Source organism: Xenopus laevis, chromosome 6S (genome assembly GCF_017654675.1).
Source record: "Xenopus laevis strain J_2021 chromosome 6S, Xenopus_laevis_v10.1, whole genome shotgun sequence".
NCBI classification, from domain to species: domain Eukaryota; kingdom Metazoa; phylum Chordata; class Amphibia; order Anura; family Pipidae; genus Xenopus; species Xenopus laevis.
The window spans coordinates 3,889,560-3,906,267 of record NC_054382.1 but is presented as its reverse complement, the minus strand read 5'-3'; the positions used below and the strand labels follow the sequence as shown (position 1 = coordinate 3,906,267).

Here is a 16,708-nt window from a genome sequence, read left to right as displayed (position 1 = left end):
ATAGGCTGTATAAAATAAAAAAATGTATAATATAATATAGAATATAGTTAGTTAGCCAAAAATATCATGTATAAAGGCTGGAGTGACTGGATGTGTAACAGAACAGAACACTACTTCCTGCTCTCTTGGCTTCCACTGATTGGTTACCCTGGTTAGCAAGCAGTAACCAATCAGTGACTTGAGGGGGGACCTAACTGTTGCTTTTGAATCTGAGCTGAATGCTGAGGATCAATTACAAACTCACTGAACAGTTATGTCCCATGTTGGCCCCCCTTATAGTCACTGACTAACTCAGAGTTAGAGAGCTGAAAAGCAGGAAGTAGTGTTCTGGCTATTATGTTACACATCCACTCACTCCAGCCTTTATACGTTACATTTACGTAACTATATTAGATACATATATTATTTTGCACAGTCTATCTATTTACCCAGTTTTTATTTTTACACTGAACTGTTCCTTTAAAGCAGCTTATGGTCTAATATGGATTCAAAATGAAAACAGGAACACTGGGGGCCCATTTATCAAAGTCTGAATTTATCTCATTATTTTCTGAAAAATACTCCGACCAAATATGCACAGGGTTTTTCCCCTTATTTATCAATACATTTTCCCAAAATTTTTCCATGCCGGAAAAAAACAGAAAAAATCGTGAAAACAACTAATCGTACGAATTTTTCAGATTTTTCCTGAAACCACGAAATCTTCGGATTATTGCACAAAACCCAGAGCAGATCAAGATGTCTTCGGGACTTCTCTCCTATATGCAACCTTGGCAGTTCTGAGATGCTGGATTTTGGATTCAGACTTTTTCCATCCTTGGGGTGTAATAAATCACGTACAATGTGTGTTTTTTATTTTTCCACTAAAAATTCAGATTTTATATTAAAAAAAAAACGAATTTTTGGGGTTTTTGGCATTCGGAGTCAATAAATAACCCCCTTAAAGTGGAGTCTTAACCTCCAACTCTCGTATAACAATCCCTTGGGCTATGGGAAGAGCAGTGAAAACTCTGTTCCTATTCCTCTTTAGCTAAATGTCATACATAGTAAAATAAAGAGGTAAAAGCCAACATAATGTAGATAAAGCTGTTTGGGTGGTTGAGGCCCCTGGGGTATTACATGGCGCTACCCAATGTGTAGTGAGCAGCACTGGAGGAATTGTAGCTGAGTGACATTAGTGGGAGTCTGTAGTGTTGACCAGCGAGTGTTATACATATGGCTCATACATGTGTATCTGTTATTGTTGCACACCTTTTTCTCTACGTTGCTTCTGGCGTTGTGAAAAGGGAGGGAACCGGGAACCTCCATCAGAAGCTCTTGCTGCAGCCTTTCCAACGTCTCCTGCTCATCCTCCCCCTGTTTGACAAGGAAAGTCAAGAAGCACAATGAGAACATGTGAGCAGCTGACACACAATCGTAAAAGGGAGGAAAGAAAATAATCTGTAATAAGAAAATAAACACTGCTCCCACACAAAAGGATAATTTGTTATATTCATGCACAGAAAGGGTTTTATTATCAGGACTAGAAGTTATTCCAATACTGTAGCTAAGCTTCTATTTCCCTTTAGAAAGGTTTAATAATAATCTTCAATAATAATCTCTGTAAAGGATAAGTAAACCTTTAAAATAAGTCAATGTAAAATTGATGAGGGGGCAATTCTAAGAACTTTTGCAACGTACATTCATTATTTTTTATTTCCCTAAGATATTAAGGGATACATGTGCTGTTAATATAAATGAATTTTGTTACAACAGCGCCACCTGCTGGTCAGTTTCCCACCAGTCTGACCAGCAAGTAGTCAAGGAAGTTGTCAGGAGAAAGAAAGAGGCTGATGTTCTTCTGCTTAGGAATAAAATTAGAAACCTTTCTCACATCTTTCCTAAGCAGAAGAACATCAGTATCTTTCTTTCATTCATATTAACTGTACATGCTGCTGTGTAGCCATGGGGGCAGCCATTCAAGCACATGATACACAGATAATAGAGCTATAACTATCTACTGTGTAGCCTGTGCTTGAATGGCTGCCCCCATGGCTACACAGCAGCTTGTTTATATAAACTATAGTAGTACTTATCTGTTATCTACTGTGTATCCTGTGCTTGAATGGCTGCCCCCATGTCTACACAGCAGCTTGTTTATATAAACTATAGTAGTACTTATCTGTTATCTACTGTGTATCCTGTGCTTGAATGTCTGTCCCCATGGCTACACAGCAGCTTGTTTATATAAACTATAGTAGTACTTATCTGTTATCTACTGTGTATCCTGTGCTTGAATGGCTGCCCCCATGGCTACACAGCAGCTTGTTTATATAAACTATAGTAGTACTTATCTGTTATCTACTGTGTATCCTGTGCTTGAATGTCTGTCCCCATGGCTACACAGCAGCTTGTTTATATAAACTATAGTAGTACTTATCTGTTATCTACTGTGTATCCTGTGCTTGAATGGCTGCCCCCATGGCTACACAGCAGCTTGTTTATATAAACTATAGTAGTACTTATCTGTTATCTACTGTGTATCCTGTGCTTGAATGTCTGTCCCCATGGCTACACAGCAGCTTGTTTATATAAACTATAGTAGTACTTATCTGTTATATACTGTGTATCCTGTGCTTGAATGGCTGCCCCCATGGCTACACAGCAGCTTGTTTATATAAACTATAGTAGTACTTATCTGTTATCTACTGTGTATCCTGTGCTTGAATGGCTGCCCCCATGGCTACACAGCAGCTTGTTTATATAAACTATAGTAGTACTTATCTGTTATCTACTGTGTATCCTGTGCTTGAATGGCTGCCCCCATGGCTACACAGCAGCTTGTTTATATAAACTATAGTAGTACTTATCTGTTATCTACTGTGTATCCTGTGCTTGAATGGCTGCCCCCATGGCTACACAGCAGCTTGTTTATATAAACTATAGTAGAGTTCCTGAAGCAAACACACCAGTTTTACCAATACAGGGCATCACTACTTATATTGTCATTCTTTTAAAACACTTTGATTTTTTCCTGTTCCTTTAAGTCAGAGTCTCCAATAGAGGAAATGACTCACCAGTGCTAGGAGCTTATTGGCTGGAATAAGTCCGGGCCTTATGCTGCCACCAAACTTCAATGAAGTCTGCATGTCTTCCGAAATGACAAAGGACTCGTTATACCAAACTTCAAATTCTGGGGAAAATAAATTAAAGCAATTAACCATATAAACATTCACAGAATGACTTTGCCTCTCTAGAAGTCACACAGCCAACGTACGATGAAGAAATAGAACACAAATTTCCCTTTAATGGACAGAGACAGCAAAGAGACAGACCTGTGAGCAGTCTGTGCCGACACTGATCCACCAGTTTTTGGCAATATGTCACCTCGGCCCTCAGGTCCTGCAGTTCTTCATAATCTGCCCTGTATTGTTTCTTCAGATCCTTCAGCCGGACAATCAGAATAAACTCGTGCTCATCAATGATAACCTGCCCTTCCTCATTAATGTATTCCCCTGCTCATAAAAGAGAGAAGCAGAGACACAGCTGAGCAGAGAGAACATGCATCATTTACTTTAATTTAGGGATGCACTGAATCCAGGATTCGGTTCGGTATTCGGCCTTTTTCAGCAGGATTCGGATTCGGCCAAATCCTTCTGCCTGGCCGAACCGAATCCGAATCCTAATTTGCGTATGCAAATTAGTAGGGATGCACCGAATCCAGGATTCGGTTCGGGATTCGGCCAGGATTCGGCCTTTTTCAGCAGGATTCGGATTCGGCCGAATCCTTCTGCCTGGCCGAACCGAATCCGAACCCTAATTTGCATATGCAAATTAGGGGCGGGAGGGAAATCACATGACTTTTTGTCAGAAAACGAGGAAGTAAAAAATGTTTTCCCCTTCCCACCCCTAATTTGCATATGCAAATTAGGGTTCGGATTCGGTTCGGTATTCGGCCGAATCTTTCACAAAGGATTCGGGGGTTCGGCCGAATCCAAAATAGTGGATTCGGTGCATCCCTACAAATTAGTATTCAGTATTCAGTCAAATCTTTTGCAAGAGATTCAGGGGTTTGGCTGAATCCAAAATAGTGAATTCAGTGCATCCCTACTATATTTACATAGCGCCCCTCCCCTGTGAGCATTTGTGCAATAGAAGAATTCCAATGGATGAGTTAGAAACGTGGCGGATATATAGTAAATAAAGTACCCCCTATTGTAAAATATAAGGATATTAGGAGTCACAGAGGAGTTTCATGACTATATAAAAAGATGAGTCCGAAGGTTACTTCTAATATCCTCATTTTTCAACAAGGTGTACTTTATTTATTATAACACACAAGTTATAGTATGACGTGGCAAAAATGACATCACTGAGCTCTGTTTTTAACTGATGACATCACTAGGAACCGTTTATAATGATATAATTTTCAGGATATTTATTGCTCTTGTGTATTATATCCTTATATTTTACAAGAGGGGGTTCTTTATTCACTATATAATACACAAGAGCCATGAATATCCTGTAAATTTTATCCTTGTAAAAGGTGCTTAGTGATGTCATCGGTTATAATATATAATTAAATACAGTGATGTAATTTCTGTCACATGACTCACTGAAATTTGTGTATTATAATAAATAAAGTACCCCCTGTTGCAAAGTATGAGGATTTTATAAGTCACCTCGGAGTTCCATGACCTGTATAAAAACACTCGGCCTCTGTGTCTTATAATATCCTTCTATTTAACAATAGGTACTTTATTCACTATATTATAATTACCCGAGGAGTTCCATGACCATATAAAAGCATGAGGCCGAAGGCCCAGTGTTTATACAGGTCATGGAACTCCGAGGTGACTTCTAATATTCTCATTTTTGCAACAGGGGGCACTTTATTTATTATAATACACAAGTTTCAGAGAGTCATGTGACAGAAATGACATTGGTAAGCTCCGATTATAACCAATGACATCACTAAGTACCGTTTCTAAGGATATAATACACAAAAGCCATGAATATCTTGTAAATTATATCCTTATAAACGGTGAGTTCTGATGTCATCAGTTATAAACGGTGAGTTCTGATGTCATTTCTGTCACATGACTCACTTAAACTTGTGTATTATAATAAATAAAGTACCCCCAGTTGTAAAATATGAGGATATTAGAAGTTACCTCGGAGTTCCATGACCTGTATAAAAACACTCGGCCTTCAACCTGGTGTTTTTATATGGTCATGAAACTCCTCGGTAACTTATAATATCCTTACATTTTACAAGAGGGGGTACTTTATTCACTATATAATTGACGGGATATCCACGGCTCTGGTGTATTGTGATTAAATATCTCCGCGCTCCCTCCTCGGTTATTTTACCTTGTTTTTCTCTTTCTATTTTGGCCACATTGAGAGTGTGCGTAGTGGTGTCCATCTCTTTCTTCATGAGGTTTATTCTCTGGGTGACGTCCTTGAGCCTTCGCTTGCGGTCGGCAAGAATAGTTTTATTCTCCTTAAATATGCGATTCAGCTCACTGCCCCGTTCCACTTTAAAGTCTTCGAAAGCAGATGGTTTAGGAGGAGGAGAGCTGAAGAGGGAACAAAGAAGCGCAGACTGAGAATTCTTCTTTCAAACCTGCTGCCTGTGGACTAAACGCAAGGGCTAATCTGCGGCCCCCCAGCTGCCACAGTGTATGTGAGAAGCAAGTTCTGAGAATGAATGATCTGTACCTACTGGTGGGAGATTGGATTCACTAACCCAGGGTGGGATTCCTTCTTGTCCATAGGAAAGAGCAGCCAGGGAACAGAAGCCCCACAATGAGCCCAGGTTTAAACATAAAGTTAAGCTTTCTAAGTTAGTCTTGGAGTAAGTAAGTGGTATAATAGCACCATGAATCATTTGGCCTATGCCATTTTATAACTTGGCATCATCATTATTGTATAAATCTCAGCACTTATTATGGGAACTATGGTGCAAAAAACCCTTTACTTAACATTTGCCTTAGAGCACCTTTCATGTGCAGCATTCTCTTTGCACTCAGCACCCACACACCAACTTCACAACACTTCTCACCTGCTTTGAGGCCACTGGGAACAACATCCAATGGGCTGGTGAGCAACATGTTGTTTGTGAGCTACTGGTTGGTGAACACTGCTCTAAGTGATTAACATATTGGCACACCCAGTGAGTTTTAAAGGAACAGTAACACCAAAAATTTAAAGTGTTTTAAAGGAATGAGTGTTTTAAAGGAACAAGCTGCTGTGTAGCCATGGGGGCAGCCATTCAAGCACAGAATACACAGTAGATAACAGATAAGTATTACTATAGTTTATATAAACAAGCTGCTGTGTAGCCATGGGGGCAGCCATTCAAGCACAGGATACACAGTAGCTAACAGATAAGTACTACTATAGTTTATATAAACAAGCTGCTGTGTAGCCATGGGGGCAGCCATTCAAGCACAGAATACACAGTAGATAACAGATAAGTACTACTATAGTTTATATAAACAAGCTGCTGTGTAGCCATGGGGGCAGCCATTCAAGCACAGGATACACAGTAGATAACAGATAAGTACTACTATAGTTTATATAAACAAGCTGCTGTGTAGCCATGGGGCAGCCATTCAAGCACAGGATACACAGTAGATAACAGATAAGTACTACTATAGTTTATATAAACAAGCTGATGTGTAGCAATGGCGAAAATTGAAGAAAGGCTATATGGCACAGGTTAAATAGTGGATAACAGATAACACCATTATGTTCTACAGAGTTTATCTGTTGTATAACCTGAGCGTTTTCTACTTTGAATGGCTGCCCCCATGGCTACACAGCAGCTTATTTATCTGACCCATAATAGTGTTTCTGAAGCAAACACAGCAGTTTTACCAGTGCAGGGCAACAGTGTATTGTATTTTTCTCAACTTAAAACACTTATTTTTTGATGTTACTGTTCTTTTAATGATTGCTTTTCCTAGTCTATGTTCCCACAAAGCTCAGAGATATAGGCTCCCCAGAACATTAGCATTTCTGCAAGTGCAATGCCAGACTGAACAACACCCAACAGAATCTGTCAGTTGCATTTATACAGACACAACACTCACCTGGACAGACTGCGATCCTCCTTGACTGTTGCCTCTGCAGGTTGCGGATCCAGGTTTCCCAGCTCAGGTTGCTCTTTGACTGCGGTCTCTTTGAGGTCCAGCTCCCTGGCCGAAGCTGTTAGCAAATAGGATTTTGAAGAAGATAAAGCTTCTTGTTCCTTGCCCAGGACTGGACTTCCCACTCCTTCTTTCCGACTCACAGGGCTGAAAATTGAATTTAAACTGTTAACACCAACCTAACAAACTAAAAAAGGGAAAGGAGCTAAACAGAGAGATAAACAATAAAAAACAACAATGAAAATCGAGCCCCATAATGAATCTGCTTTCTAATCCTAGTAACCAGATAGCTGGAGAGACAAAGCCAGAATAGAAATAAAAAATGCAATTTGTCTCAGTATCAAGTTGTTGAATCTTTGTGAAAGATTCGGCCGAATACCGAACCCTAATTTGCATATGCAAATTTGGGATGGGCATACCTCCCAACATTTTGGAAGTAAAAAGAGGGACAAAAAATTTTTTTTCCGCATGTAGCGCAGCAAATTTTTTGACCACACTCCTTTCTGTGGCCACACCCCCTAATTTTACAAAATTTGGCAGGTTATGAAAGTTTGAAAATATTTCTCCTTATCTAAACTGTTTATTTGTATCTCAAAATTGTTACAAAGTATCTTATTTGCACCTGTTAGCTGTTCTGGGCTCTCTGCTAAAAGCCAATTAAGTGAGAAACTTTGTTTCTTTTTCTGGCTGTTCAGTGCAGAGAAAAGAGGGACTTTCCAGTACAAATGAGGGACTGCGGGTTGAGCTGTCAAAAGAGGGACTGTCCCGCCGAAAAAGGGACAGTTGGGAGGAATGCAAGGGAAGTGTTTTTACTTCCTTGTTTTGTGACAAAAAGTCACGAGATTTCTCTCCCTGCCCCTAATTTGCATATGCAAATTAGGATTCGGTTCGGCCGGGCAGAAGGATTTGGCCAAATCCAAATCCTGCTGAAAAAGTCCGAATCCTGGCCGAATCCAGAACCAAATCCTAGATTCGGTGCATCTCTAGCTGTTACAGAATATCAATTTAAATATGAACTTCCCCTTAAAAGAGTCAACAAGGACCATCTTGTTTGTCAAGTAATTGCAGTCCGTCAATTATTTTTCCTTATTTCTAGCACTCGTTCTACTTCTATCCCTATTGTCAGATTGGTTGTTTTGGCTTCTATTAAAAGAGCTGATTGAGGTTTCCCCATTGTATTAATTTCTACAGGCAGCTGAATCTATGTGATGAAGCAGAAGCTCCCTCTAGAGGTTAATGCTGTATAAACCTGCTTTGCAACTTCTTCCACATAATAAACAACATTTTTAAAGGATAAGTAAGCCTTTAAAATAAGTGAATATAAAATTGATGAGGAGGCTATTATAAGCACTTTTGCAATGTACATTCATTATTTATTTTCTTTTTATTCCAAGATATTAAGGGATACATGTACTGTTAATATGAATGAATTTTGTTACAACAGCACCACCTGCTGGTCAGTTTCTGACCAGTCTGACCACAAAGTAGTCAAGGAAGAATGAAAGAGGCTGCTCTGACGTTCTTCTGCTTAGGAAAGATGTGATAAACGTTTCTAAAGTAACAAAGTTTATGTCTATGAAAACCATGAGGAATCCATGGGCCATAAAATTAGCCTGGTGAGCATCATCAGGCTTGCAGGTTACCCACTCAGTTGTCCTGCTCTTTTCCTCGACCATGGGAACGAGAACAGGTCAGGAACAGGAAGTACAGAGAATCAGATCTGGGTAAGTACTGGGAATATCTGGTTCACTCACCCTGGGAGGTGAATGTTAAGCAAATAAGCTGAATATGAAGTACAGTAAAGTTAGCCATTCAGTTAGTAATATTAGAAATATAACTGGATTAAATAGAGCACATTTGTTACTAGGGTTGCCACCTTTTCCCAAATGTTTTACCGGTTGGTGGGGGGGCAGGAACAAAAAGGGGTGGAGAGTGACGTCAAAGTGACCGCAACAGGGGGCGTGGCTACGGTGCCGAGATTTTCAGACGGGGACAAAGTCAGAAAAGCTACGTTTACAGGGGATTGGGGCAGGCTGAGGGGTCTTTTTGAAGGGTATTACAAATTTACCGGCAGCTACATTGCAGGTAAATTTGTAATACCCGCCCCCGGCCTTGGCAGGTGTTTTACCAGCTAGGCCGGTAAAATACCGGTCAGGTGGCAACCCTGTTTGTAACTAATGTCTGGTGCTTTAAATACAGAAATCCAGGCTGCACACCTACCTGGACCGTTCCTTTGATTTTCTGCTCTTGGATTTTCTTGCAGAAAACTGCAGAGAGCTGCTGGGCTTGGATGAACCAGGAGCAACTCCAATACCAAAACTCTGCCCATCTACTTCCCCAACCATCCGCCCATCCGTGTCTAAAAGCCCAGCCTGTAACAAACACAAGGCACATAAACAGCATTCTATGTACAGTATAGATTAGAGGAGAATGCCCTCGAGTCAGGCAGTGGTACTCGAGTACCATTTATATTATATAAGGCAGTTGCTGAACATAATTCTAAGCACAGTATCAATTGTAGGAGAATGTTCTCGAGTCAGGCAGTGGTACTTGATCACCATTTATGTAATAGTAATACTATAATAGTAGTAACAGTGGGGGAACTGCAGCTTAGATAAAAGCGGACACAAACCTTCTGAGCAGCTGTGACAGTCACAAAGTCAGTTTTGTCTATCAGGGTGTATTTCTGTCTCAGTCGAGCTTCTGCCTCCATCTCCTGTTGGCTGCAAATGTAAATGAAAGGCAGTGAGTCGTTGTGTTGACTGGTCACTATAATCCTAAATATGATTGATGCCGTTAGGTTGGTAAACCAGTGTTTGCTCATGTTATTGTAGCAATCAATTTTTCCTTTTTTCCCCCCAAGCCTCTCCAGAAAGAGACTGTCCTGTTTTGGTTGAAGGAGTCGGCACCTCTCCCAAAATACTATTATCAGAATAGTACCAAACACTGAAGGCAGGTGTAGCAGGGAGATAACCTCCACTTTTATTAGTTACTTGATGTCGACAAGAGACTAATAAACGTGCCGGGGATCTCCCCGTTACACCTGCCTTCAGTGTTTGGTACTTTTCTGCTCATGTTATTGGACAGCGTGTGACTGAGGGAACAATGACATGATATCAAAGGAGCTGAGTCACTGGGGCTCATTTATCAACACTGGGCAAATTTGCCCATGGGCAGTTACCTATAGCAACCAATCAGTGACTAGCTTTTTGAAGCCAGCTGCAAGTAGAACAATGAATGCAGCAATTTGATTGGTTGCAATGGGTTATTGCCCATGGGCAAATTTGCCCAGTGTTGATAAATGACCCCCACTGGATTTTAGACAGATCTCCAACATTAGGCCAGCAATGTAAATATCCTTCCCTATTATTAAAACACATAAAAGTGAATATAAAATTGATGAGGGTTTTATTCTAAGCACTTTTGCAATTTATATTCATTATTTATTTATTTTAAATTCCAAGATAGTAAGGGAAATATGTACTGTTAATATTAATGAATTTTTTTACAACAGAGCCACCTGCTGGTCAGTTTCCCATCCTACTGATTATGAAAAATATTAGAAACCTTTCTCACATCTTTCCTAAGCAGAAGAACATCAGCCTCTTTCTTTCTCCTGACAACTTCCTTGACTACTTGCTGGTCAGACTGGTGGGAAACTGACCAGCAGGTGGCGCTGTTGTAACACAATTCATTCATATAAACAGTACCTGTATCCCTTAATATCTTGGAATTAAAAAAAAAAAAATATGAATGAATGTACATTGTAAAAGTTCTTAGAATAGCACTATTATCAATTCTACTGTAATGAAAACTCACCCTAGTGGTCTAGGGGGCCAGTGGGGAAGGCGTAATGACATCACAGCGTAATGACGTCAGGTTTGATTACTGTTTTTGATCCCTGTCTGTCTGATTACTCTAAACTCTGCCAATATTTACCCTTAAAATTTCCAAAAAATCCCACAAGCATGCTGTTTGTAATTTTAATTAGACCATATTAAAATATCAAAAAAAGTCCCCACATGGAGCCTAACGCGTTTCATGCTTACCTAGCACTTAGTCATAGGCAATCTCTATGACTCTGTTGCCTATGACTAAGTGCTCGGTAAGCATGAAACGCGTTAGGCTCCATGTGGGGACTTTTTTGATATTTTAATATGGTCTAATTAAAATAATTTTTATTACAAACAGCATGCTTGTGGGATTTTTTGGAAATTTTGTGGCTATACCTCTATTTGGTCACTAGAGGACCCCAGCATGCTACTAGTTATTCACTAAAGTCTATTTCCAAGCAAATTAGTGAGAAAGTTCAATATTGACCCTTGCCTGCCTGACTATCCTGAACTCTGCTAATCCTGACTCCTGCCTGCCTGACGATTCTACCAGTATTGACCCTTGCCTGTGACCTTGCTTGAACTCTGCCTGCACCGACCCTACCTGTCTGACTATGATTTGTCTACTCCAAGAACTGTGCCTACCGTCCAAAAACATTGACAACGACCGTGCCCCTTTGCTCGTTCAGAACTCGTTTGGCTCGTTTCTTACTAAGACCTGGCGGCATCCGATTAGCGGATGGCTCCTCCCGAAGTCAAAGGCGGTTGCTACAGGTGGAAGCAGAGCCAAGACCAGGGAGTCTACCATTTGTTCAGGATTTAGGGTGCCGATCATGACATCTACATTCACTTATAGTTACTTATCCTTTAAAGAGAGCAGTGTGTCTAGCAGCAATTCCACATATATATATATATATATATATATATATATATATATATATATATATATATATATATAGATTAGGTCCTGAATTATGCCCAGAGGTCAGTGTCCAAGCTGGTGTAATGTCATGTTCATAAATAATGATCACAGTTTTAAAGCTTAATTGCATACATGGTAATAGATAAAGGCCCCTTTTACATGAAATTACCAAGCAAGGCCAGTATAGGATCCCTGGAGCAAGGGAAAGAATACGCACCTCAGTATCAGCTTGAACTGATTAAAAATTTCCTGGATTTGCCTCAGGTTCCGTATCTAAAAATAAGGAAGGGAAAGGAATCACTAAAAAGATACAGAAGTATTTCACACTGGCAAGTGATACTGTAGCACAAACTTACATCAATCTCATCCACTGTGCCATCCAGATAGCGCCGAACTTGAGTGTTAATTTCTGCAATTTGACTCTCATTGAAAGGCTCGTAACTGACCCGAGTTCGATTGTTCTGAAACAACAGTGACAACTTTCACATCCCTTTCTCTGCACACTTGTTATGGGCAACTGTATTTAAAAGGGTAACTATCGCGAACATTTAAATTGAATATATGCTTTAGCACACTGAAACTTTGTAAATACAATCAATTAAATATTCTGCATTGTTTGTGAAATAATCAAGTTTATCTTCACTATTCCTCTCTCAGCATGTGTTTCTCTTCATTCTCTCTTTATTCAGCAGTTGGGTGTCAGATATTCATTGACAGTTAGATCCAATATATCTTATAGGGGGGCTCCTTTTGTCTAGAAGATGTATTAGAGGTCACTCTATTAAACTCACCAGACATCATGTCTCTCTACATGCAGGATTTGTGCAAAAGGTTTTGTATGTACTGGAACCAATTATTTGAGTGAGCTCTAATACATCTTCTAGGCAAAAGGAGCCTCCTATAAGATATATTGGATGTAACTGTCAGTGAATATCTGACACCCAACTGCTGAATGAAGACAGAATGAAGAGAAACAGATGCTGAGAGAGGGATAGTGAAGATAAACTTGATTATTTCAGAAACGATGCAGAATATTTAATTGATTGTATTTTCAAAGTTTCTTATTTCAATATGATGAAGCTTATTTTAATTACTTTTAATTTTCACAACAGTTCACCTTTAAGCTCCTAAATTACTTAATGAGCCCTGGATGGGTAAATCACTGTAGGACAGCAGCTAGCATTGGGAACATAGGAATGAACCAGACTGTCAGGTATTGCTGGGATTCGAGCCAGGGACCTTTGGGTTTCTGGCTTGATACCTTAACCATTAGGCCAGGTGAGCAGTCTGTAGGGTTACTCGCTATATGTTACCTGGACTCTGCAGCCCCAGCCGGTTTGGCCTCTGCAGCCCCAGCCCAGCTGCTGCAATCAGCGAATCAGGGCTAACTCTGCCCTATTTAAGGTCAGCCCCCCAAACACACCTTGCGAGAGCATTGTTTCTCAGACTAGCAGTGTTGCATTGTCCCTAGCTAAGGGTTTCAGTTCTAGCCTCCTTGCCTGAACTCTTCCCTGTCTTGTCCTGCCTGGCTCTGAACCTTGTCTTGTTCTGCTTTACCTTCCCTTTCTAGTTCTGCTCTGGTCCAGCTTTAAGCCTTGACCTCTCCTTGCTTTAACTTTGTCTTGACTTTGCCCTGCCCAGCTTTCCTTGCTATTCCGTATCTTGACTGTTCCTCACTCCAAACCTGATCTTGCCTTAACTTATTCTACCTTGTACCTTTCCCTGACTTCGCCTTGTACTGACCTTGCCTCGCCGGTTCTGGATTCTTGCTTCCTGGCCCTACCTTGTACCCCCTCATCTCGCTCTGCATCTTGCCCTGCCTTTTCCAGTCCTCTCTTGTTATCCTGCTCTCCAGTCCTCTCTTGCTATCCTGCTCTCCAGTCCTCTCTTGCTATCCTGCTCTCCAGTCCTCTCCTGCTATCCTGCTCTCCAGTCCTCTCCTGCTATCCTGCTCTCCAGTCCTCTCCTGCTATCCTGCTCTCCAGTCCTCTCCTGCTATCCTGCTCTACAGTCCTCTCCTGTTATCCTGCTCTCAGTCCTCTCCTGTTATCCTGCTCTAGTCTCCTTCTGCACTCTATCCCCAGTTTGACCTGATCTACGCCTACACCGTCCTGTCCCATCCAGTCTGTTCCTGTTCCACTCCTGCTCCATTCAGTCTGTTCCTGTCCTGAGTCGTCGCCCTCTTCGTCCTGCCTAGTCCAGTTCTGATCTTCGCCCTCTCAGTCCTGTTCTGCACCTGATCCAGCCTGACTCTTCGCCCTCATCAACCTGTTCCTGCTTTCCCTTTACATGTTCCCTAGGCACATACAGCTCCTGCCTCAAGGACTCGCCCTTTCCCTATCAGTCTCCACAACGCCCCCTACCTAATCCTCGACACAGACTGGGCAATGGGCTCACAAAGGATTAGTTAGAATGTACAGGGCACGTAAAGATTGTGAGAACAGTTAAATGCTTACACTGGCCATTGGAGCAGAATTAATATCCAATGTGAATGTGCCAGAACAGGGTAGAGTCTATGGAAAATGGATGAGTCAGAGTAGAATAGAGTGAGTAAGAATACTGGTAAAAAATGAATGGGTCTGTGTAGGACAGAATGGGCTAGATTGCTCCAGATTAGCAAGAAGTATTATACAACTCCCATCAACCCTCAGCTTGGTTAGGTTAATTGAAGTTAAAGTTGAGTGACTAGGGGTTAGATTTGCTAAGTAGTGTATGATATGCACCTGCCATTATACCAAGTCATCTACGGGACTACCCTTGCCACTTGCTAAATCACAATGAAAACAGCTTTGAAAGTTTATATGTTACAGACTGGGGTGTATATAAAATGTCATTGGAATATTGGGGTACATATAATAATACAATTTGCAATTTCACCCAAACTTGCTGTAACCCACTTACCAATGTGTCATGAATAGCCAGCTCTTGCCTTAGATGGTCAATCTCTTTCTGCAGGTTTCGAGCAACTCTCTGTAGAAGTTGAAAAATAGGCTTTTATTTCAGCAGAACGCGATCCAAATGCTTTCCTATTTTAATGTGATTGGCTGGCAAGGGTTAGGAATGTACATAATCTGCCCCATTTAGCTCCCAACACTCATTTGTTTAGCAAAGCAGTAGTTTCTGAAGTCAAAGTACTCAGATGTGTTTCATCCATCAGTGGGGTGAGGGTGCTTAATGAATCCCAAAAAGAAAAAAGATGCAGCCATAGGGGCTCAAGCACTCACCACAGGATCGTAGTGCTCCATCACCACAGACTCGGCAGGGATACATTTCATCCTGCTGGCAAAGCGCAGAGTAGAGAGCTGCAAAAGAAAATGCTAAATTGTTACACAGGGCAAGGGGTGAATTCGGGTTTGGTATTATTGTTATGGTCACATACTTTATCCTTTTAAATAATTCCACTTTTCTTATTCCTGTTCTGTTGGGTGATATGGGAATTCCTTACCCCACCTACCCACTTACAGTCATATGAAAAAAAGTTTGGGAACCCCTCTTAATTCTTTGGAGTTTTGTTCATCATTGGCTGAGCTTTCAAAGTAGCAACTTCCTTTTGATATATAACTTGCCTTATGGAAACAGTAGTATTTCAGCAGTGACATAAAGTGTATCGGATTAACAGAAAATATGCAATATGCATCATAACAAAATTAGACAGGTGCATAAATTTGGGCACCCCAACAGAGATATTACATTAATACTTAGTTGAGCTCCTTTTGCAAATGTAACAGCCTCTACAAGCCTCCTATAGCCCTTGATGAGTGTCTGGATGTGGCTGTTTCTGACCATTGGTCCATACAAAATCTCTCCAGTTCAGTTAAATTTGATGGCTGCCGAGCATGGACAGTCTGCTTCAAATCATCCCATAGATTTTCCATGATATTCAAGTCGGGGGACTCCAGAATATTGTACTTGTCCCTCTGCATAAATGTCTTTGTAGATTTCCAAGTGAGTTTAGGGTAATTGTCTTGTTGGAATATCCAACCCCTGCAGCGGAACTTCAACTTTGTGACTGATGCTTGAACATTATCCTTAAGAAATTGTTGATATTGGGTTGAATTCATCTGACCCTCGACTATAACAAGGGCCCCAGTAGTCCCTGAACTAGCCACACAGACCCTGAACTAGCCACACAGCCCCACAGCATGATGGGACCTCCATCAAATGTGACAGTCTGTAGCAGGTGTTTTTCTTGGAATTTGGTGTTCTTCTTCCGCCATTTAAATCACTTTTTGTTATGAACAAATAACTCAATTTTTGTCTCATCAGTCCAAAGCACTTTGTTCCAAAATGACTGTGACTTGTCTAAATGAGCTTTTACATACAACAAGCGACTGTGTTTGTGTGAGTGCAGAAAGGGCTTCTCATCCCCCTGCCATACACATGTTCTTTGTGCAAATTGTACTGAATTGTAGAACGATGTACAGATACACCTGCATCTGCAGCAAGATGTTCTTGCAGGTCTTTGGAGATGATCTTTGGGTTGTCTGTAACATTCTCACAATCCTCCGCATATGTCGCTCCTGTATTTTTCTTGGCCTGTCAGACCTGGGTTTTACAGCAACTGTGCCTGTGGCCTTCCATTTCCTCATTCCATTCCTTACAGTTGAAACTGACAGTTTAAACCTCTGAGACAGCTTTTTGTAGCCTTCCCTTAAACCACGATACTGAACAATCTTTGTTTTCAAATCTTTTGAGAGTTGCTTTGAGGATCCCATGCTGTCACTCTTCAGAGGGGAGTCAAACACAAGCACAACTTGCAATTGGCCACACTAAATACCTGGACATACCTGCCTATGAAGTTCAAGGCTTAACGAGCT

The 16,708-nt window shown here is 40.9% G+C and overlaps 1 protein-coding gene across 1 annotated transcript in view; it reads right to left on the bottom strand.

Annotated features, from left to right (window-relative positions):
- Window positions 1-16,708, bottom strand: part of kif9.S (kinesin family member 9 S homeolog) — a 30,382-nt gene that overhangs the window by 1,119 nt on the left and 12,555 nt on the right. The window contains exons 10-20 of the mRNA XM_018268964.2: window positions 15,116-15,193; window positions 14,793-14,861; window positions 12,248-12,352; window positions 12,109-12,164; window positions 9,769-9,859; window positions 9,357-9,508; window positions 7,080-7,283; window positions 5,353-5,561; window positions 3,315-3,494; window positions 3,057-3,172; window positions 1,252-1,356 (exon numbers count right to left, since the gene is read on the bottom strand). Of these exons, the coding sequence (XP_018124453.1) occupies window positions 1,252-1,356; window positions 3,057-3,172; window positions 3,315-3,494; window positions 5,353-5,561; window positions 7,080-7,283; window positions 9,357-9,508; window positions 9,769-9,859; window positions 12,109-12,164; window positions 12,248-12,352; window positions 14,793-14,861; window positions 15,116-15,193 (1,365 nt within the window). The remainder of the gene's footprint in view (window positions 1-1,251; window positions 1,357-3,056; window positions 3,173-3,314; window positions 3,495-5,352; window positions 5,562-7,079; window positions 7,284-9,356; window positions 9,509-9,768; window positions 9,860-12,108; window positions 12,165-12,247; window positions 12,353-14,792; window positions 14,862-15,115; window positions 15,194-16,708) is intronic.